General features: G+C 38.6%; 1 protein-coding gene across 1 annotated transcript; it reads left to right on the top strand.

Moving 5' to 3' along the window:
• Window positions 1–705: 705 nt before the first annotated feature.
• PRKCI (protein kinase C, iota) lies at window positions 706–20,533 on the top strand (the record flags this gene model as incomplete). The annotated part of the gene is made up of 17 exons (XM_008948174.1): window positions 706–827; window positions 5,302–5,391; window positions 6,716–6,766; window positions 7,943–8,028; window positions 9,353–9,493; window positions 10,342–10,396; window positions 11,110–11,168; window positions 11,890–12,066; window positions 13,045–13,142; window positions 14,125–14,211; window positions 14,799–14,934; window positions 16,208–16,295; window positions 17,454–17,579; window positions 17,677–17,756; window positions 18,667–18,756; window positions 19,057–19,172; window positions 20,310–20,533. Coding segments are annotated over 17 exons (1,690 nt in total), but the record flags the coding sequence as incomplete, so codon positions are not given.
• Between the last annotated feature and the right edge of the window lie 3,796 nt (window positions 20,534–24,329).

The raw sequence follows: 24,329 nt of genomic DNA on the forward strand, positions 1-24,329 counted from the left end.
ACACCAGGTTAATTAAATCTTAATCTGATTTATAACAGAAATACCCATACTGCATAACAGTGAAGTAGAAAATTTTAATTCTACATATATACTTCTTCTCCAACTACATTTTGATTGTGTAGATTTATTAATGTTTCATAACAAAATATTATACAGGTTTCCTAGTGGATTGGGGGGGATATTCCAAGTACTGGAAGTGCCTTTAAAAAGAGATCTGTGATGCTTCACCGTAGTGACAGGGAAGGAGGACAGAGAGCCATATACTGAGAATAAAAATGTACTACTAACAACTGAAGTAGTACTAAGAGCAAGCAAAACCAGCAGTATGTTAATCATGTCCTTCAAAATTTGTGGCACATTTCATTTTTTGATTTCCAGTAGTGTAATATATCTTCTTTCTGTATGTGTTTAGTATCTACTGCAGCTCACTTCATTGTTATTTGGGCATTTAAATCTTAATTTTTTCCTCAGCAGATACCCAGATGATTAAATGTTAAGTAATTAGTAATAAAAATCACCTGGAGCTTGACTTTGCTCTAGGAAGGGAACTTGTGTGCTAATGGTTTACTAATATTACTTTAATATTATTAGGGGGCTGCAGCAGGTGTGGGTTTTGTATTAGTGGTGTATGAAAGGCATTAGAAGTGATGATCAAATGCTACATATTGCGGTATCATTTCTCAAATTTATTTTTCTCTTGGTCAGGGACATCATGATAACCTATTTTGAACCTTCCATCTCGTTCGAGGGACTGTGCAGTGAAGTTCGAGACATGTGCTCCTTTGACAACGAGCAGCTTTTCACCATGAAATGGATTGATGAAGAAGGTAAATCAATGCCTGGTTCTTAGTCTTATGACAAATATTTGATCAGTATGTTCCTCAGCTGTCTAGGTCTCCTTTCCCTTTCACCTTTTCCTTTCCCTCTCCCTTCATAAGATAAGCTTACAAAACATACTTAGTATGTTTTTAGGTATAGTAAATCTGACTCTGAAAATGATGGTTATCCAGTGCCTTTGTCAGTATATCTAATGGAAAGGTCATTGCTTCAAAGAACTTAGGGTAGAGAGCTCTTTTCTGTTTTTTACCTAATAAATTAAAACTGTGATTATCAAAATATGAATTCAGTGTTAGCATTTGTTAGGAAGGGAGTGGAAAATGTTCCCTTATACTGCTGAAGAAGCGCACGGTTCCTCTTAAGTCTTAGCTCTTTGAGAGTTAGACTAACCTCAAGTGACAGAAATTAGAGTATCTATCTACTGTATCAATACCATTTTATAGTTGAGTTGTATGTGTAATGAGAACTTATATTTTGAGTGTTTGTATCAGCTGTTACTTTAGCAACCTGAAGTCCATTAACACACAACTATTAGTAAAACTTCGTCTAACTGTTAGAAGAGAAATTACTTGTCCAAGTAGCTTTTCATCAAAGTGTAGTAGTTAAACTTTGGCTGAGAGTTCTTGTCAACTCTAGCACTTATGTTACCTGTGTTAAAAGTTTACTTCAGATGAGAAAAGATCAGAATCTGTTGTCCCTTTTCCTTAACAGCTGTAGCCCAGTTCTGAGCTGCGTGTACTCGGTAGTAGCTTTTTGAAAAGGTTATTTGTAGTTTCTGTTTTCTTTGTGGAACTGTGTATTCTACACCTAAGTTTTGAGCTACACCAAAGAGATGTCTGAATTATGAAATAGCTGTTGAGTTATTTTAGCATGCTAAGTACTTGATGCAGTACATAAAAGGCCGTAATGTGCAGTGATTTGTTGGCAGCGATTAGTATTTGTATGTAGTGATTAACATAAATGGTGCTTATGGAACCGTTTCCTCCCCTTCTCACAGCTTCCCCATTCAAACTTGGGCAAGTGCCAGTTGATTCACAGCTTAAAGCTAAACATGGACCCAAGCTAATTCTTAGAAGTGGTATATGGGCAGGCTTGTTGGAGATTATGGAGTTTTGGCAATCTGAGCAGGATTTCTTTCTTTTTTCCTTCTTCTCATCGTTCTCAAGTTATTTGCACCAGGCGGATGCACTGAAGTAAAATGAACAATGTTTATGACTAAACTTCTGTGCAGAGTTAAACATTTACTTCATAAGCTTGCTGCTTGTTTTTATCTTGAGGAGGATGATGGACTTCTCACTGAAGAGGGAGAGTCGGTCCTAGTAAGAAGTACATGTCTTCAATTAAACATTTGTAGAAAATTTTGTGCAGATTTAATGGTTTATGTGAAGGAACGGATCTGTCTCCATTTCTGCTCCTTAGAGAAGTTTGGGGTTTTTTTAATAAAAGGAATGCTGCAGTTGAACTTTTTTTTTTATGTACTCATGAACAGGATTCAATTTTCCCAAAGAGTTTTCTTTAATTATTGACTGTGTCATGCAGTAGAGAAAAAGTTAATCTAATGATGAAGATTGTGTTTAAAAAAAAAAAAAAATCCCTGTCTTTGTTATGAATCACTCTTGCATCTACAACACATGGCTTCTTTCCCAGACCCTGGTCTCCTCTCTTCCTCTCCCCACCACTTTCCAGTGTTTTCAGTTGGTATTCCTTCTAGACACGCATCAGTTGTTTTCTTGGAAAATTCCAGTATCACATCCTCTTAAAAATGAAGCTCTCTTTTTAATAGTATCATGAGGAAATGTGTCATGTGGACTGGTACTTGTTATACTACTTCCCATGCTTCTGGTAGACCAAGACAAACTATGGTGTCTAGACCATCTCATCACTACTTCCTGACTGCACTGCTTGATCAGACGTGTGACTGAACTAGATTTACCTAGCCACTAAGGTTTTTGTTTGTCATACGCTAAATGTCTTTTTAGCCTTTGCAGGATGCAGAGCATCACATATAACCACTTCTGTTTCATAGAAGTGATGGCACACAAAGGCAGACCAAATTTAGCTGAGAGAAAGAACTTAAAAAATGCTCAGATACAACTGGAAATAGAATGACTTTGATTTTAGACAAACTTCTGTTTTTTCTGTATGCAGTCTGTTCATCTTACCTGTCTTCTGAAATGTCCTGTAGGATGGACACTACATTTATGTTTGTGTTTGGTCTGTTATTTCTTGCTGTATAACTCAAAAGTAAACATTTTCCCATGACGCTTACCCATCTGTCTTCAGCTGCAAAATTCATACCGCTCCAAATTTGTTGGAGTATGCCTATAAACCTGTTTCCAGTTTGAATCAAGGTGTAAGCCTCCTGCCAAAAAGAAACACAAAACTGTTTGCGCAGGTGTCAGAAACAAATGAGGAAAAACTGGTTTGTTGATTCTCCTAGTGAGTCTGAACAAGTAGAGTTGTTCCTTCTCCTTCCACCGTGCTCGGCGCTGCAGGGGTTTGTGCAGCAGGTTGGCAGTTCCATGTCCAGATAGGCTAATTGTAGGGGGGAGTGGGTATGGTGAAAAATGATTATAACTGGCTTCACAGGCTCGTTTTGAGGATTATGACTTGCAGAGAAGAATAAATGCAGAATGCTGAAAATGGACAGCTTATTACTAATCTTTTACCAATAGAATGGACACATTAGAAACAAGACAAATTAACTGGAATAACTTTTGTAGGGTGAGTTTTAAATATCCCTCTGCCTTCTAGAACCAGGTATTACTGAAAAGCCTTAGCAATGCCTATATTAATTTTGATATCTTGTAGTACAAACCGGAAAGAGAATAGTTATGAAACTGTTGCTAGTTAGCTTTCAAACCATGGTATTGAATGAAGACTCAAAGTGGTAAAACTTTCAATCCAGTTCAGCTGAGAGGGAAATTATTCTGCTTTCTTCCAATTTGGTTATCTATAACCAGTTTACCACTTAAAGGTGTGGAAAGCAATATTTCTGTTGGAAATTGAAACGTTAGATGACAGTAGACTTTCTCTGTGGGATTTTGGCTAGAAAGAACATGCTGGAGTACGAGCAGGCAGAGATAAATCCCACATTCTTGTACAGAACATCCTGTGTACAAGGAGGTGGGGGGGAAAGTTGACCTAATAACCAGAAATATTTACTTTCTTTTGGGCAATGATGATTCAGATTCAACACTGCTGTAAAAAATGTTTCATTTGTGGTATTGTATTTAAAAAGGTTTCTTCTTTCAGAGGGATAATTTTTTTTTTATATATATGTATAGTGTTACTAACCTGCATCAGATACCAAAGACAGCATTTTGTTGCAAGGCTGTTTATTTTCAGTCTTTGTAGAAGTTCCCAGGCACTGACAGATAGAGGAGGTCAGTTACAATATCAGATGAAGTCTTAGATGAATCTTGAGAAATAGATAAAGTATGAGCTGTGTGTCCAAAGGCATATGAACAAAGTCTAGAATTTAAGGTCCTTCCTGCTCCTAAGTACAGCAGATCTGTAGCTTAATCTCCTTTGTTCCTCACCCACCCCTGTCCATAGCTTTTAAACCTACCTATATGCCAAAACTGCCCTGATGTAATTAAGTGTTGTTGAATGATTCTGAAATAGCTTTAGGGGGTGCATGTTATGCTTTTTAGAAACATAAAGTAACTCTTTGCAAGGAGACTTTAGTCAGTCCTAAACTGTGACTTCTGAAACACAAATTTGTTAAAGCAATCCAGTGTAGTCTTGCCAGAGAAACTTTAAAAGATGAGCCAAATGCTTTTGTGATAATCTGCTCTATCTCAAATGATCAAAAAAAACCAGTCAATAAAAGCTGCATTTGTTTTATGAAAGAGAAAAAAGCCAAACGACCAATCCATGCTTTTTTTTTCCTGCCTTGATGTGCTTTAAGACATTTCACTTTAAATAGATCTGTGAGTGTGGAAGTAATAGTTAAAAATCAGAAAAATGGAGTAGTTTAGGTTGCATGATTTGTCCAGTGTCTCGATTGAGGAAAGACTAGAGGTCTAATTGCTTTTTCACCTCCTAGTTAAAGTCCTAGCAATGTTGAAGGAACTGTGAAAATAGAATTGAATCAGTTCTAATTAAAAGTCTTTGGAATAAAATGGAATCTCAGAAGGATGTGAGGTGCAGGAAGATAACCTGTGCCTCCTGTACTGAAATTATGTGTAACCATTCTTGTAGCAGACCAAACCAGTGGTGTTTTGTGATTATGATCTGCTTCCCTCTTGGGAATATCTCACCTTTTTGTTTTCCCTGAAAGCATTCTGCATGACTCTATTTTCAGATGTACTCTCTGAACAGTGCTAAAAATGAACGCTACCAGACTTGAGAATATTGTTCTGTTTTGCTGCAATAACTACCTTAGAACTGTGAGGGAACTGCTGAATGGCACAGAATTAATTGAATTGCAATTTGTATTGTTCTCTTGTCTTCCTACAGGAGACCCATGTACAGTTTCTTCTCAGCTGGAGTTAGAAGAGGCCTTTCGGTTGTATGAACTAAACAAGGATTCAGAGCTTCTAATTCATGGTATGGTGAAATTTATTATATTAGTTCTCATGTTTGTACCTGTGAAGAAGTGGGATCTTTAACTTGTGTTATCTATGTCTTTTGCCCAGCCTTCTCACTTAAAGCCTGTTGTGGCATTCTGTCAAGAGGCTGCTGAAACCATGCACTGCACTTTTTAGCTGTCAGCACTTTGTCAATGCTCTTTATTAAATTAAGGGAGGAAAAAATATTTTGGTGTTATTTTATTAATGAAAGACGGCTTCTGTCTCATTTATTCCTCCCCAGTCTCTTCATACACTTGCTGGCAACGAGTGATAGAAGGTATATGGTAGAGTGTCCTACACTCTGCTATTGTTAACTGTTTCAGAGCAGCATCTATATTGAGAAAAAAAGTTGATGAGCTCCATTTGTGATGCCAGATTAGTTAAAAAGTTTGATGTTTCTCAAATCAAGTACCTTAGACCAGTTTTGGACCCAACAATACTGTGCTCCTGTTTGATGTGTAATTTTTATTTTTCAGGGTTATATGTCTATTTTGGTAGCTTCTGCACTGTTTTTCTTACTGCTTGTAACTTTTTACAAGTAGAAAATAGATTTCAGTTTAGTAGAGATTAAAGCAGGAAAGCAGGGGATCATTGTAAAGAGTGGTAGTGGGTGTGTTGCACTAGTGTCTTACCATGGTTCTTCTCTAAAAGGATGCAAACCCTCTAGTTCCCCATCAGATCATTTGGAAGGAAAAGAAAGCTGCTCAGCTTCCCTCAAAGACTTCTTTTAAAAGCCAGAAGAAGCGTGCAATCTGCGTGTATATATATTTCACTGTTTCTGTAGATACTACTTCAGTATGCTTTCTGATCTGCAATTTCTCCATTTATTTTTGTTTGATAACCTTCTGACTAAACCAGTACCATCTCTCCCCAGTTATACTTCTCTCTGACAGTTACTGAAGCTAAATAAGCTGAAAAAAAAAAGGCTCACATAGGCAAGATCACATGTAGCTGTTAGGACATTGTATGTAATATGTTCATGGTCAAGATTTCTAAATACTGACTGTGGTGACTGGTCACTTGAGAAACCAGAGTCATTACTTTTTTTCTAGTTACTTTGTTTAGGAAATAACTTGGCTTGTCCTGCTTTTTGCTTGTATTTCTCACATATATCACTGTTACACCCAGCAAAGGCTGTGGCAGCTTTTCAGCTCACTTACCCTTGCACAAGGCTTTGTTAAAATGCAGTCTGTGCTGGCTTCCTTCAATGGTTGAATGCCTCTGGTAGTGTGTATTTAACCCAAAGATTTATTTTCTGTCTGTAATAAAAAATTAATCAGAAGTTAATGTCTTCCTTACAGTATTTCCTTGTGTACCAGAGCGGCCTGGCATGCCTTGTCCCGGAGAAGACAGTAAGTGGGCATTTTATTTTAGAAGTACAGAAAATCAGGAATTCAGGTTTCCTGTTCTAGAAGATTGTGATATCCTACAGTTTGACATTCTGCACTTATGAATATTAATAATGCAAATATCTACAAATTAAATATTTAAAAGGAATAAAAAGTCTTGCTAAACTTAAATGCTGTTTGTCATTTCTGAATCATTGTTAATAAGCATTTCACATTCCTGTTAACTATCCATGTCACTCTGCTTCCTTTGCTTTTGCCTCTTCTATCCTGACAGTTTTTTATCCTATTCCTGTCTTTTTGGTAGTTGCCAGATTGCTGGCTGAGTAGTGTGAACAAAGGCTTGTAACCAGTGGTAATGACTTGTCACCACACCATTTAGAGATCTTATGGTTAATTCTTTTAAATTAATGTTTAGGTACTATCACGAATATTCTCTGAAAACCTCTAAGTTATGTTAGCTAATGCACTAGATATTAAAGAGGTAATTGTCCCTCTGTCTTAACTTCTACATGTGCTTTTATAAAAGTTTATGCACACACACATCTGTCAGCTTGGTATCCAAGTCTCTGACAAATGTAAATGTGTATGCTTAAAAGTTAACTTTGACAGAATGGATAATGCTGCTTTTATGAAAAAAAAAAATGAGGTTGAAGACCAACTCAGAAATACATTTGCAATTCAGTGTAGTTTTTGTGTATTCTAGTTTTCCAATTTGGTTCCTGACGTGCCTCTAGTAATAAAAAATAAAAATTAAACTGAACAGCAGTAGCTGTGGATCAAAAACACTGGAGGATTTGTGCAAGCAATCCTTTAAATTGGGGCATGCTCCTCAAATTCATCTTCTTTCCACCTTCCCCTTCCACACAGCTCCTTCCCAAGTTTAGGTAAGGGAGGTGCATACTTTGCACACAAATGTTTGTATTGTTTGAGCAGTTTTCCTTCTCTTGACTCACTGTTCCTTTTAACTTTGGAGGGGAATTAACACTGAGTTGATTGCAATATTCTACTTCAAATTTTCTCCAAAAACTAAAAAATAAATATATTTAGAACATTACTCTGTTTCTGTAACATGCAGAAGTGAAACTTCACTCTGCAACCACTATACACAGAAACAAACGTGAGAAGATGTAGGTTTGTGTTTATATTTTTATGGATATAATCCTGTGTTTTTCCTCTTAGAATCCATTTATCGCCGAGGCGCCCGCCGGTGGCGAAAGCTCTATTGTGCAAATGGTCACACTTTCCAAGCCAAACGATTTAACAGGGTGAGACTCTTGTTGGGTACTTAACACCATGGTACAGGGATGTCTTACTTTTGTAATTACAATGTCTCTGCCTTGAAAAATGATAAGGTAGTTTTATTTTCAATTTTCTTGTTTGTCTATGGTAGGTAGGCTCTTGTTAAACCTGTAGTTTCAGCAAACTTAATAATTATTAAATTATCATGAACTTCAAATAGAAAAAAAAATTGGTTGCAATTAACTTTACATATACTCTGAAACCATTATATCAATTACATAAATGATCCTCTTTTCCCTTAATGTCTTCCCAGAGGGCAAGCTTGAACATTGGCATTAGATGACTGTGAGCTGAAAGTACACTTTCAGTTCTTTAAATTCTGGGAGTAGGAAGATCAGGACTTGCTTATGATGCAGAGTCTTCTCTTCCTAAACAAAAAACTGAGATGGTTCTCCAAACTGCCTACTGACTATGGCGTGTAATGGACTGAAAATAACAAAACATTTGTAAAATTTTCAAAAAGCAGTGGTCTTATATAATTAGCTAAGGACCAAGAAGGCTATCTGCTGTATTTAGAAAAAGCATCAGCAAAAAACAAACCCCAAATATTTGAATAAGCCAGGTTCCTTGACAACTTCAATAATCCTCCCTTCTTTTCTAAGCTTAAGCATTGTGTGCTTAATGCCTGAGAATATCTCCACTAAATTTCATCCTGAGCATCCTTCATATCTAACTTCTGCTTTTTTTTTTTTAATCTCTTCCTGGTCAAAGGCTGTCTTTGCACCATAGTTTAGTCACTTCCCACTTTTCCTTTCATAGACAGCCTGGTTTTGTTTTAATGGATCTTTTGAGTTGTTTTGTGAACGTCTTTCAGTGAGTGGTGATCTTCCCACGTCTTGTTATCTGGTGGATAATGTGTTCAAGCTTTTGCTTTCCTGCCTTCATCTGTGAGGACTCATCTAGACAGAAAGGTGACAAGATTTGTAGCAAATCAGCTTGGTCACAGTAGCCTGCTGTTTCAGCTGCAGTACTTATGCCCTGGAGTGGGCTCCTGCCTCCCTGGGTCTGCAGCAGCAGAAGAGGTTGGTTCTGCCTGTACCTTTCCATATAGCTGCACACTCTCTCCTATGGCAGTTGCTGCTTATTGGTCAGTTGTCATTTTTGAGCTCCTCTGTATTTTATCTGCCTGCTTGTTCTTAAAATTTTCAGATAGAGACTTTGTATAGTGGCAAGTTCAGTAGGGATCTCTCTGATCTCCTGTCCTCTGTTTTTTGTTAATGAAAATGTGGCTGAATGCTTGTTCTTGTTTAGTTTTGCTCTGTAATCGGTTTTGTTGATGTGTTCTTCTAGAGAGCTCATTGTGCCATCTGCACTGACCGAATATGGGGCCTGGGTCGGCAAGGATATAAATGCATCAACTGCAAACTCCTTGTCCACAAGAAGTGTCACAAACTTGTCAATACTGAATGTGGCCGCCATACGCTACAACCAGTAAGTAAAACCTCCCTGAAGAGTTGTCTTGAAAAAATAACAACCAACCAACCAAAAACCCCATTTTAGACTAACGGTTTTCAAACTACAGTCAGCAGATAATCCCAGCAGAAGAAACATCACTCTTTGTGGTTACTGTGAACCTTTGCAAGAAAGTTTGGGACTCACGTAGCAAAATGGCAATTTAGTGGCAAGACAGGAGTCTAATGTTCACCTCTAAAGTTTTTTCCTGTGTCAAATACGAATATATAAGTGATATTTACCTCATCCTTCACTATGTTTTGCATAGCACATATATACACACAGGCTATTTTACTCTTCAAACTGAAGTACAAGTAAAATAAATTCTCTAAATATCTGTTAGATTATTAGACTATTTCCCATTTTACAGAAAAGGAAGATGAAGTGCCAAAATTTTGACTTTTCTCTCAAGAAATTCATTCATCGTTAGTTCTTAAGTCCCCAGAAAAATTCAGTTTTACTGCTTCTGTTTTTAGTATTAAAAGCAGACAGCTACAAGTCTACATTTTCAGAATTCCACTAATGCATATACAGTTGAAGTACATGAGCTGTTCTGCCTCATTTCTCCTCTGCTGTACTTGTTTTCTCTCTTGTACTGGGTTGTCACTTCAGCAGCTTTGGGAGACGTGTGGTAACTGCTGGAAAACAAGTAAAATAAGGACTGCAATGGTTTTGTACATTGTGTATGGATGAGAATAGTAAATGTTGAGGAACCAAGTTAAAAAGTAGCTAGGCTATATTTCTCAGGGATCATTTATTTGTTGTCTCTAAAATAATGTCTCTCACATTTGGACAGCCTACTACAAAAATCCTCTGTATATTTGCAGGAACCAATAATGCCTATGGATCCATCATCAGTGCATTCAGATAATGTAGAATCAGGTATGATCAAGGGTGTTTTTTCCCTTTAAATTACTCTAAGTTGCTGAAACTGAACTTTGGTGTTTAAAATTAAGCAGAATAACTTCAAGTAAAATTATTTTTAAAACCCTTCTTTACTTTTTTTCATAGACCAAGAAAGATAAGACAGCTTCTTGATTCTAAGGGTGATATAAAAACAAAAATTCCTCAGTTTTCTGTATCTGTTCAGCTTAAGAAGCTTGGCTAAAAAGGAAGAATTTAGGCTGCCAGTTACATTTTTTCCATTAGTGAGCTGTGTACTTTAAATGCCCAGATCAAACATACAAACAAAAAAACCCTTGACAAGGTTTCTGCTGGATCAGCAGCCAAACAAGTTCATTCTTGTAGTAATCAGTGTGATACTTCCTAACATTTGAATTTGGATATAGATAGTGATCAGTATAAAAAACTAAACCACTATTCTGCACAAGATTCTCTGTGTGTGGAGTCAAGATTAATCTGGAGAGATCTCCAAATATAATTATAGGGATTTGTATTAGCCATAACTGATTATTAATGCAGTATTGCAAAAGAATGATGACTTGAAAGGACTGAACCAAACCCAGCAGGTTTTGAATACTTGCAATAGATACATTTAAATTCTCTCTCTCTGTGAGCTTCTGTGTGGAAATTTTAAGGCAAAAGAAAATATACTTGTGCCTTATTGGTGTAATATTTTTTTCTTGCATTTTTAGTGATTCCATACAATCCCTCAAGTCACGAGAGCTTGGACCATGTTGGTGAAGAAAAAGAGGTAAAGTATCTCAACGATGCTAACTGTATTCAGAGATCTCAAAGCCTGTGTTTTTCTCAATTTCAAGATTTCCATTTGTGGTGTTAAATTACTAAAAACTAGTGCATAAAGCACATTGGAGTTCCTCTCTCAGGTGTGTGCATCTATGGCTTGCAACTTCTTTCCATTGGAATGTTGAGCTGAGAAGTGCTTTTATTAGAAAGTATTCCAAAGGCCTCCAGTTTCAGAGAATTAGAACAGTCTGGGTTGGGAAGGATCTTTAAAGGTTATCTAGTCCAAACCCCCTGCAGGGAGCAGGGACATCTGCAACTAGAGCAGGTTGCTCAGAGCCCTGCTCAACCTGACCTAGAAGGTTTCCAGCGATGGGAAGCTTCTTACTAAGACCTTAAGTAAGGTCTCCCTGAAGCCTTCTATTCTCCAGGCTGAACAACTCCAACTCTCTCAGCCTTTCTTCATGACAGAGGTTTTCCAGCCCCCAGATCAGTTTTGTGGCCTCATCTGGACCTACTCCAACATGTCCAGTTTTGTTTGTTAGCTGTCAAGTCTCCTCAGCCTCCTTTCCCCTCCCATTCCTTTCCAGGACAGCAGAGTTTTAAGAATAACAAGTGTTAACTGAGTCGGTTGTTTATATTGATCTTGCTGTGCTGTTTGAAATGCTGATTTTTGCAGTTGTTAAAATTGGCACGCCTGCTTACTAATTTCAAATTATCTTTACCACAAGGCAACGAGCATTAGAGAAAGTGGCAAAGCTTCCTCCAGTCTGGGTCTTCAGGATTTTGATTTGCTCCGAGTTATAGGCAGGGGCAGCTATGCCAAAGTGCTGCTTGTCCGACTGAAGAAAACAGAACGCATTTACGCCATGAAAGTGGTGAAGAAAGAGCTCGTCAATGACGATGAGGTAGGCAAGCTCTTCACCAAGAAATTTGACAGCTCTTCCAAAGAGCTTTGGTAGCTGCCACAAGGTGGGAGCCAGGTTTCTGAGCCTGCAATGCTAATTGAGAATTATACCCGTGGTCTCTTAAAGGCATTATGATGTAGAAGGTTCATGAGACAGATAACCAATTTTGAGGTCTTTGTTAACAGGCCGGTAGCTCACAGCCACCCTTGTGTGCTAGTGGTCTCTGTTGTAAGCCTCACTGCCTCTGTTGTCAGTGTCTCCTTTTGTGATCAGTGGTTCTGCAGAACTCAAGTGAATAAGCCTGGCTTGCTGCATTATTTTGGAGCAGTATTCCGTACATCTCCTATTACTTTGGCTTGCTGGGCTGAAAAAGAAATGAGCAGAGTCTGATGTTCTTCTGTTCAAGTTTGGTTTTTTTTGTTACAAAGAACTCGCAATGTTCTTTTAATTGCTCTTTAAATTAGACCTCCATTTTAACAATAAGTTTTTAGCTTATACAATTGATAGTGGAAACTTGTCAGAAGTTGTCATATTACACTGTGAAACACATCTTGTTGCTGAAGATTTCCCTTGTGTTTCTTTAGGCTACTCTGAAAAGACTTGAGTGACTGTGGTTTACTATTCAAGAGCTTTTGCATTTATTTCTTGGTCTACCAAGATATAAGTCCTGATTTCTGCATTTCTTGATGCTACTTTACGTTTGTCTACACCAGCTTATCTTTTATAGATGAGTGGTTTTTCATTCCCATGTGTAGTCACACAAGGATGCTACAAATACAGGATGCTCATGACAGGAAAACAGTAAACAGAGTGCTAAATGTTCTTACTTGCATATTGGAGAACTATATTATATTTAATTTCTTGAAAGCAGAACGAGGATGGCAAAATACTCGAATATCATTCTGCTGATTGCCATGAATATTTGACCTAAAAAGTGCAACTATCCTTTTCTGAGTGTCACTTTTCTTAAATAAATAGGATATCGATTGGGTTCAGACAGAGAAACACGTCTTTGAACAGGCTTCAAATCATCCCTTTCTTGTTGGACTACACTCTTGCTTCCAGACAGAAAGCAGGTAAAGGTCATAAGATAGTAAGATGATAGTCTTATTAAAAATATTATGTACTGTCTTTTAAATAGGCACCTCAAAGGCATACTTAAAGCATTTTTAGGTAGATGATGAAAGTCAGCATCCTGTAAATCATTGTAGCATTTGATAAGCAAAAGTCCGTGCAGATTACGAAGATGCAGGAGAATGTAAAGTACTGGTAGGTGTGCTGGGAAGGATTCTGGACAGGAAGAGAGGTGTAGACAGCAGAAGAAAAGGCTTAAGAATATGAAGTAGAAGACAGAGCCTAGAACGGGAGGGGAAAAAAAAAGATTTAGAGAGAGAAATCAGAAGCGTAGAAAGTGAGGAAATTTATCTGAAACTTGCATGGGCTCTCTAAAATTGAATGTCTGAGCAAGACCTGGAAAACAGTATCTGAATCTTAAAAAACAGAGATGACAAATAGTATTTTCCTTTGTGTTTGTATATAGAAAAAGAGATTGCATTAAATTAATCAACCACTATTCTATACAGTGATAACTTTTGGTACATATAAAACATAGTTATTATATATTTAAACAACATCCTTGCTCTTTGAAAAGGTCAACCGAGTAGAGGGAAGTGGAAAGAGTATTTGTAATAGACTAATTGTACTAATGACAAACAAAGGAAATTAAAGAGATAGGGAAGGGAAATGAAAACTTTTTTGATGGTTTGTGTATAGAAACTGATGTCAATCTATTTATATACTCATGTACATAATAATGATAGGCAGTAACTGTACCGGATTAGGAGTGTGGGAAGCATTGCTTACCTTCCTTTAAATAAAGGAATTACCTAGAGGAGCTTAATATACTGATTTTTAACTTGGAATTTATTCAGAAGAAGGGAGAATGGTGACACCAGAGAGATGGGAGCTGTTGAATTGACGTTGATAACAGACCTGGAACATCTCAAACTTCTTTCAGCCTTGTATACAATTATTTGTAACAAACTCCTGTTGTTTCAGGTTATTCTTTGTTATAGAGTATGTAAATGGAGGAGACCTAATGTTTCATATGCAGAGACAAAGAAAGCTGCCAGAGGAGCATGCCAGGTATGTCTAATTCTAGATCTCTCACCTCAAGCCAGTTTGTTTTCTGACACAGTGCAGTAGTGCAGAGATTATGATGATGATGAGCTAGCAAATCCTCTCCAGATGTAAAGGATTTAAGAAACATGAAAGTGCATCCTCACTTTGATGCTGCAAGCTATCACATTTTTGTTTAAAGAAGGAACTGTGATAGGTATTGTTTGTGTTAGCATTACCCTAGATGACTTCAGTCCGAGTCTGACTTTTTTTTTCTAGAAAAACACTGTTCTGGTATTTTTTTTAACTGACTAATGATATCAATGTGTTTCTCTTACAACAACCAGCTGTCCAGGCAAATGCCGAGTTTTTGGTGCATATGCTTCATCTCAGATGGTGAGATGACAGGGATGATTTCAGTAGACATTAATATTAATTAAAATATTTTTTTAAAGTGGCATAGAAATGCTTGTAGGATTATCAACAACTTATATACCTCTCCGATGAAAAATAATTGAATACATGAGATTATAGTTAGATAACTATCATATTACCAAGACTGTTCTAGTTTGGGTTTTGCTTACTTGAGTAATCAATATCTTTTTCTACGCTAGGTTTTATTCTGCTGAAATCAGTCTAGCATTGAACTATTTACATGAACGAGGGATAATCTACAGAGACTTAAAACTGGATAACGTGCTACTAGATTCTGAAGGGCATATTAAACTCACAGACTATGGCATGTGCAAGGTAAGCTCTAGTTCCTTGCTAACCAGTAAAACCAACAATTAAGAAATTGTGGACCTGCTCCAGCACCTCAGTCTCTTTCTTATACTTTCTTTTACTGTGGTGCCCAAAACTGAACCCAGTACTCAAGCTGTGGCCTCACAAGTGCCAAGTCCAATGGCATGATCACTTCCCTACTCCTGCTGGACACACTGTTTTTGATGCAGACCAGGATGCCGTTGGCCTTCATGGCCACCTGGGCACACTGCTGGCTCATGTTCAGCTGGCTATCCACCAGCACCCTGAGGTCCTTTTCTGCCAGGCAGTTTCCAGCCACTCTTCATTTCGGCCGGGCATTTCCCAGCCACTCTTCCCCAAGCCTGGAGCGTTGCCTGGGGTTGTTGTGACCCAAGTGCAGGACCTGGCACTTGGCCTTGTTAAACCTCATACAGCTGACCTTGGCCCATGAATCCAACCTGCCCAGGTCCCTCTGCAGAGACTCCCAACCCTCAAGCAGATGAACACTCCTGCTCAATTTGGTATTATCTGCAAACCTACTGAAGGTGCACTCACCCAGATCATTGATGAAGATGTTAAACAAGACTGGCTTCAAAACTGAGCCCTGGGTAACATCGCTTGTGATCAGCCACCAGCAGGATTTAAATCCATTCACCACAACTCGGGGCTTGGCCATCCATCCAGTTTTTAACCCAGTGAAGAGTCCACCTGTCTGTGCCATGAGCCACCAGCTTCTCCAGCAGAATGCTGTGGGAGATGGCGTCAGAGGCCTTACTGACATCCAGGTAGACAACATGCACAGCCTTTCCCTCTTCTACTAGGTGGGTCACCTGCTCATAGAAGGAGACCAGGTTGGTTAAGCAGGACCTGCCTTTCATGAACTCATGCTGGCTGAGCCCGATCCCCTGGCTGCACTGCCCATGCTGTGTGAGTGCACTCGGTATGAACCATTCCATGACCTTCCCCGGTCTGAGGTCAGGCTGACAGGCCTGTAGTTCCCTGGATCCTCCTTCCAGCCTTTTTTGTAGATGAGCTTCACTTTGGCAAGCCTCCAGTCACCTGGGAGCTCCCCTGCTAACCAGGACTGCTGATTTGCTTCTGTTTCTCCTGAAACAAGTAGTGTTTTGTATTCATTTACATACAGATTTCAGTATAGTTTTACTAAAATAAAGGCAGTTTGTTTGTGGTGCTTAAATTAACTCAAACCAAAGTTCTTAGCAGAGGGCAAGTGTGGGATCTGACTAACGGTAAAGTATTTTCTTCCCATCTTTTCTTAAAGGAGGGTCTGAGGCCTGGTGACACAACCAGCACATTTTGTGGTACTCCAAACTATATTGCACCTGAAATTCTCCGGGGAGAGGATTATGGTAAATTGATTTTTTCACTACTACTATATAAATTTCATGTCATATCTTCTTGCTCAGGTTGTTAAGCAGTAGAAAGTATAAGTCTCCATTAGAGGTGATCTGTCTAATTCAGCATCCTGTCTGAAAAAAACGAATAAACCTTCAAAGGAGGGGCAGAAAACACTACAGCAAGCAAATGAGATAGCCTGTCAAACACATTTTAAGTTCATTTTGTCAATCTTGAATAGCTTAAGTCTTCCAAATTTATTGTTGTTGGTAGCTATTTTAGATACTACTAATGATCTAGACCTGCAGTCTTGAATTGTGTTCAGTTTTGGACGTTTATATTTGTCAGCAATTATATTATCAGCTATAAATGCATTGCAGAGGGCCTAGTTAGTAGTTAGCCCTTCCACAGCTCTCAGTGTTAAAAATTGTCTATGCAATTGCTTGTTCAGAAAGTCCTCAAGATTCCCGAAGCAAGAGACATAAGAGAGTATAGAAGGCTCATTCTGTTTCCTGTTACTTACCCTGTCTTCCTAACCTTCCTGTGCCATGCAGATCTTCAATCTGTTAAGATTTTAACAAGCTATGCGATTAATTCCTATTTTTTAAAAAAGTATATATATTTATCTACTGGCTTTTTTTTTCAATTGAATGTCTCTCTCATTCTTAAGGAATTGAATTTCCTTATCAAAAACTTCCTAGGCCAACCAGACCCTATTAGCTCCAGTTTAGCCACTGGAATTTTTTGTCTTTAGTAGTGAACGGTAGGACAGATATGCTTAGCTCCATAAATTACTGTCTTGCTACAATTAGGAATCACATACTTCTCCCCTGTCCTTATGCTCCCCACTGTGGATAATGCACTTTTAATAATAATTAGACTTAAATATTATTTAAGCCTATGTTAAGGTCATAACACCTCTGTTAAGGTCCAACCTTTAAACTTTTTGAATTTCCTTCTTTGTACAACATTACCTCCTATTGTGCCCATAATGAACCATATAACATCTAGTACAATTTTTACCTCTCCTTTCTTCAGAAGGAGATAGAAAGACTGCCAGCACTTAAGCTTTTAAAGTAATTCTTTTCTCTCAAAACATGTGTGTTTACCCCTGAGAGTGTTGGTATTTTGCTCCAGAATGTCTCCAGTGGTGTTTTCTTCTTTAACTCTAGGCTTCAGTGTGGACTGGTGGGCACTTGGTGTGCTGATGTTTGAAATGATGGCGGGCCGGTCGCCGTTTGATATTGTTGGCAGTTCTGACAATCCTGATCAGAACACAGAGGATTATCTTTTCCAAGGTAAGTGCCACGAGTGTTCCTATGCTTTAGGGCTTTGTTTCTACTTACCTTTAACTTTAAAAATGTAAAGGCTGATGGGAACCTTGTTTTCTTGCAGTAATTTTGGAAAAACAGATCCGAATTCCCCGATCCCTTTCAGTTAAAGCAGCGGGTGTTCTGAAGAGTTTCCTTAATAAGGTAAGAGCAGCTGGGTGTTTTAAACTCGTGGACTAATTGATGTGTAGCAGACATACTTCATATGCCAGCTACAGAAACAAGGTAGAAAAGGTGTGAGCCCAAAGCAGAATTTCAGTGGGTTTGGGGGACCTATTCTAGATACTTGTCTTAATCCGAAGCTCCAGATTCTCAGCAAGTGCATTTCAAATGGAAAGGCATAGAAATGCTTCATGTGATTTCTTTAATCTGGGGAATTGAACAAATTTATCAAATTTATTTTGGTTCTCAAAGAGAAGCATCTTAGCAGATCACTCTGACAATTGCTGATGACTTCATCAAGGAAATTGCAGAGGCAGTATACACTGTTTTCTGGTAGCTAAATAGCCTGAGAGTCCAAGGTAGTGGTGGACTAGTCTGAGCACGTGCTAGCCTTTATTTACTGTTAGTAACCTGCAGTTACTACTCCAGTGTGATTGCCTGGCATAGTCAGTCTGCTCAGGGAGAGGCGGGCGAGGCCAAGAATCAAATTCATTTGCAATCTAACCAAGTTTACTCTGAAACGTGGTATGTTTTAAACAAGTCTGAAGAAAAAGCAAAGAAAAATGGCAGAGTTTATGTAAAATTCCACTGAAGACTTCCATGTATTCATGCCTATTTCAGGCAGTAAATCGGAACAGTCTCCAAAATAATGTTAACTTAGTTCTTCAGTGTCCCTCGAGACCCTGGTGTTTCATTTCTCACTGTCTGCAAAAATATGCTGTTAACTTCAGAAAGTGTGGTTACTTAGAAGAGACTTGGCTGACAAGTAAAATCACTGAACAGAATTAATTCTGTTCTAGCTCACACCAGGCCACTCACGGGCTTTGTAACATTTGTAGTTTATTTGTGTAGGCCATAGCACCCATTTAGAAGTATTTTCTTCCTTGCACAGGATCCAAAGGAACGTTTAGGCTGCCATCCTCAAACGGGATTTGCAGATATCCAGGGACATCCGTTCTTCCGCAATGTTGATTGGGATCTGGTATGTGAATGCCCACTGGCTGGGCTTGTTTTCTTTGTATTGAAGGCAACTTATTCTGAGCATGAGAGATCATGTAAAAACCTGGAAAACTTCAAAAACCTTCAGCTCTTAACATATGGTGTACCATAATGCCAGTACAGAATCTTTTAATCCACACACAGTAAGTACAGTAGATTAATAGAATGGTTGTAGAAAGTGTACAAAAGAAACTTAACAGTAACTTCCAGCCTTGTTTTAAAATAATTCCATAGATTGTAACTTGTTCTCGTTCTTGGTGTCAGTAAGTGTATTTTTTCTTAGATGGAGCAAAAGCAAGTGGTGCCTCCATTTAAACCAAATATATCTGGAGAATTTGGTCTGGATAACTTTGATTCCCAATTCACCAATGAACCTGTGCAGCTCACTCCAGATGATGAGTAAGTAATGTAGGATTTAAGAAGTTCTGATAAGTCAGTGAAGGAGTTATAAAACTTCATTTCATAGCAGTAGTCGTAGTACATGGAGTATACGTAAACCAGTAAATGTTTTTGTATGTTAGTTTGGAGAAAATTCTGCTAGGTCCTCATGGTAGACTTAGTGTGGTTGGATTAAGCCTTGTACTCTAGCATGACAGAAAAATCAGTTATCAGTGGGAAAGTTGCAGTAAGGAATCTTAGTTGAGGGGAAGATGAATAAGTGTCATTTTACAAGTTGTAGTACTCTGCAAAAAATGAACGTGTGAAAGAAACAACCTATTTTGTCCAGTGGGATTTTTTTTGCATTACTGCCACAATATTTCTAGAATATCTGGTTTAGATTGACTTGAATCTGAGGTGTTCTGAGCAAGAGGAGATGCTATATTTGGCTTGTTTGGGTATTCAAAATTGTCAGTAGTGAAGTGAGATTACCCTGGCTGAAAAGCCTTGATAAAATGCATAATAATGTGTTTGATTTTGGTAGCAGATTCGTGGTTCCTTACTCCTGAGGGGCCCTGGTTTGGGATGAGAGGAGGGAAGGACCTGTCTAGTTCGACTGAGTCACCACTGTTTGCACTGTAGGAATTTTTCTAGAGTTTTGTGTAACGTTTATGTAGTATGTACACACAAACAGTGAATATGAAGCATTACCTAAGCAACTTAATTAGGTCTCACATCCAATGTCCTCCTTCATCCCTTTGTGAATGCATAAAGTACAAATACAGTTTAGAAAAGTTGCTGCAGATGCAGGTGCTGTACCTATCATCCTAATGTTTCCAAATTTTCAGAAAACTGACTGTCTGGGGAAAGTTTTAAAACCGCAAACCTTTCAGATTGCTTTGCAGGGAGAATATGTGCACGGGAGCAGCCCAACTGCTCCTGGGTGGTTTTGTGTTCTGTTGCCATTATAGGGGCTAAGGAAAAAAACCACATGTGGTAACTGTAAGGATAGGGAGGGACAAAAAGAGAGAGAAAGGAAATGTTCCAAGTTGCGATCTGGTGTGTGCAAGTCTAAAGTTTAAGAGAAACAATCTGTTAAATATTGTTACCATTTTAAGCTTGCTGAACTAATGACTGTTTTTTTTCCAATCTTAATAGTGATATTGTGAAGAAGATTGACCAGTCTGAATTTGAAGGCTTTGAATATATAAATCCTCTTTTGATGTCAGCTGAGGAATGTGTCTGAACCCTCCCTTTCTGGATTGTGCCAATTGTTACTCTGTTTCTGCATGGATAAACATCTCTTCATTTGGATGCACTTCCATCAAAAGAGTAACGGAATATCTTACCCTTGCCACCTAGTGTGAATTGCTCACTAATTTTCTTGTATTAATTGTTGTCCAGGACAGTTGTTATGCTTGAACCTTCAGCTGCCAGATTTAAAATGTTAAACTTTCCAACAGTCTTGCCAAACTTGAATTTTAATATAAAAGTTGGTCCCTGAGGCTCCTGACTGAACAATGAGGTCTGGCTGTATAATCTGCCAACACAGCGTTCTGATGAAGGAAGGTGTTCTTACTGCTTTAAGAATATCAGTTGCATTAGGAGATGTAATAAAGTATTGTTAAAGGACTTCAATTTTTCCAGCAAGACAAGTAAGACCTTTTAACTTCTGTAGTTCTAAATGTCTTCTCTCTAGACATCTCATTTCCCTGTTCTCCTTAGACTTAGAGCTGTGTTATCACTCTTCAGACTGAAATGATGGCAAGGAGAGCAGGTTTTTAAAGTAAATAGTCAAGAATGGCTGTTTCCAGTAGTAGGGTCTATTGATGCTGTCCAGAAGGATACGATCAACTCTATTAGAATCAATGGACTTAGCTCTGAAATTCTCCACTAGGAATTCTACACTGATACACAGAGTGCCTTCCTGGGCCTGTCCTGTCAGTGAGGCTTTTACATGGTACAAAGTGTCAGTTTAAACCAATGGGATTCAATTAATACTCAAGTTAAAATCTGTAGTGTGTAATTTACCAGCAATGGGCAGCTAATTTTGGTGGACGTAAAACCTCATACTGTTACGTGTTGCTTTTACACTTGCTGTCTTAACTGCGTACGCTACAGCTATGGCCTCAATAAGGGCATTTGTTTCTTTTTGTGGTTTTTGTTTGTTTGTTTGTTTGTTTGTTTTTGTTTGTTTGTTTTTTTGTTTTTTGTGTTTTTTTTTTCTGTTTGGTTGGTTCCTGTCATACTGTTGGAAAAGCATTCAGCTTTGCCAGTAGAAAAAGCACATCTAGGAAAGGATAGATGCTGTCCACAATGACTCCTGTAACTTCAACACTTACAGATGGTGATTTTTATTCAGAATTAAACCTTAAATGCTGGTAATAGACTTAATAGTAAAACAACTGGGATAAACTGAGAGAACGGTTCAAACTAGGACTTCTGGGAGGTGTGATTCTTACATTTCATGTTAGTGAACGGTGTGATTTACAGCACATGTAATGTCTTAATGTTTAAAGCATAATTTTGAATGTCTTAGGCTGAAGAAATGCCAAATGTACCACTTTTTTTTAATTATTATTTTTGGGAAAAGGGATTAAGAGACATCAAAGAAAATAATGTTATCCAAGCCAGAGCTGTAAGGCAAGCTAAGCATTACTGAAAGCAGATCGAAGTGTCTGTAAGCACAAGTTAGCAAACCTTATCTGAAGCTTTTAATAAGACTTCTGGTTGGTCAGTGTCTCTCCGTGAAAAGCCTTGTGTGGCAACACTGTAAATTCATAGCACAAACCTCCCGTGTATGTTTTTTTCACTCACATGTTCGCTTCAAGGTGAGAAGCTGTGCACAAATACACAGGAGTTGTCATGGTGTGGAATCGAGTATCGGGCTGAGTTCTCAGAACTGGAAAGTGAATGGAGGGGCCTTGGTTTCGGGGAAGCACTGGACTTCCACACTGTTAAACATCAGGTTCCCTCAAACTCAAGTTCTATATGTTCAAATGTAAAATATTGGAGTAAACCTACTTTTGAGCAGCTAATAACTTCAGCCTGTTTAGTTCACGTCAGGTGAACTGCTTACATGCAGTTTTAAAATGGTGGTTAATTGTTTAGCCTCTGACTTCTACACCCGCGTGACTAGTTTAGACGTCAGGACTTAACTGATATCAAACTTGAGAGTTATTTAAAGCAAACAAGAAAAACCTTGTGTCTACAGTGGTTTAATTTCACGTGGGATATGAAGCAAAATGGCTTTATGTAAGGAAGGGCATTTCTGCTATTCATCACAGGAGAGTAATGGAGTGAAAGACTGTCTTTTGTGCTTAAAGCAAATGTTAAATTTTCTTTATAGGTAATGTCACACAAAAGATACTTTTTCTATTTACGTATCTAACCATTAAGAAGGTTGCTAAGTGACAAACATCTTAAGTGACTGTAAATCCATTTTTAAACTTTAATTTTCTCCAGAGTGCCATAATATTAAAAATTATTTTTCATTGTTAAACATATAGCAGCTGTTATTATAAATATTCTGAAGGGACATTGGGTGTAACCAGTCCAGCGCAGTAGACTTCTGTTGGAGAAAGCGTCTGCATCAGAAGCATGATGTATTTATGTGGAGTAGCCTCCTTTTTGTATACAAGTTGGATTCCTATGGGTGCTCTGCTAGTTAATATTGTCACTACTGTTCCTGTTTCACGTGGAATATGGTCTTGAACATTGTTGTGTAATCATTCCCTTTATTTGTGCACACTTTTTACTTTTAAATAAAACATTTATATTAGGCCTCTGTGTGTTAACCTCTAAAACAAATACTGCAAAATGCTGGGCTTTGCTTGGGGTGGTCGTACGACCCTTAAATATCTGGGTCCCATAGGAGCGACGTTCTCATTGTGTAACTTCTTGTAGGGAGGTAGTTCTGGGATAGACTGGGGCAACCTAAGAAGTACTTCCCTCAGACTGTGTTCCCCAAGCGTGTCTTAGAATGGAGGTCCCTCTCCAATGTGCTTCACCAGCCTTACGTTCATCATGCCCTGTGGAGAAAAAGCATCCTTGTACGTTCTGCCTTTGCTTCCAACACCTGTGATGAAACAAAAAGGTAGTGAGGGAGGCCTCAGTCAGCAGCACAGGTACAGAAAGCGTCAAGTAAAATTTAAAATGCAATTCTAGCTTGCTTGACCAAGGACCTCTTTCAGCTGGGACTTCTAAGGCGTCTCAGCTGCCAGAGCCGGGGATCTGGAGTTCTGAGCCACACTCGTCTGCTGCGCTTACTTCTGCATGATTTCTTTCTTTGTTTTTTCAACTCCTCCCCCATGTTCTCTGAGATTTCTGCCACAGAGGGCACGGGCTCTTACCTCATATCCTGCTGCAGACGCAGTGCTCTAATATCCCTGTATTGCAGCATCTGTACTTTAAAAAAAAGATTTCCTCTTGTGATCTGGCTCGCTATCAGCAGCGTGTGTCGGCAGCGCCGGGCAAACAAACGCTGCAGATGGCTGCGTGTCTGAAATGCTTCACCTCCCCCCACGCACGCTTCGTGTTTCTGTTCACTTTGGTGGCCAGCTGCTCTCGGCTCCATCTGAGCAACTGTTTATGCTAAGACACTCCATAAAAGAAATTAATAACTTGTGTCATATATACATACTTGATAACTGCTAAGCATGCGTCCTTGCTTCGTGATGGAAGGCATTAAAGCAGTTGAAGGAAGGAGAGTATCTGAAATTGCTGGTAGATGTGTGATGTTTTCTGAGGACGAGAGAGGTGGGGGTTGGAGCCCCTCTCAGGAAATGGGTTTTATCATATCTTGCATTTACTTGAGCTCTGTTTAGGGTTTTTTTTAAGACTTTTTTTTCCTGCTTATGATAAAGGGATCTAAACTGCGTACTTGAAATGTGTGATCCTACCATTTAATCACCAGCAATTAACAGTGGAGAAGCATCTACCTCCTGGATCTCTTTGGCTTTCATTGGAAGTGGGCTTTTTCAGGCATAAAGAGAACCACAAACCTGTTGTGTCTGCATTTGACTCCTAACCTTGAACAAAGTGTCTGGGTTTACAACCCTCTGATGCTGGCTGGGGAGGCACCTAGCGAACAGCTGAGTTTTGACCATGATTTTGGGTGTAGAAACTAAATCATTGCTCAGGTTCTTCAGGTGTTACCTCACCTGTCATAGCAGGTTT

Source organism: Merops nubicus, unplaced genomic scaffold (genome assembly GCF_000691845.1).
Source record: "Merops nubicus isolate BGI_N331 unplaced genomic scaffold, ASM69184v1 scaffold15509, whole genome shotgun sequence".
NCBI classification, from domain to species: domain Eukaryota; kingdom Metazoa; phylum Chordata; class Aves; order Coraciiformes; family Meropidae; genus Merops; species Merops nubicus.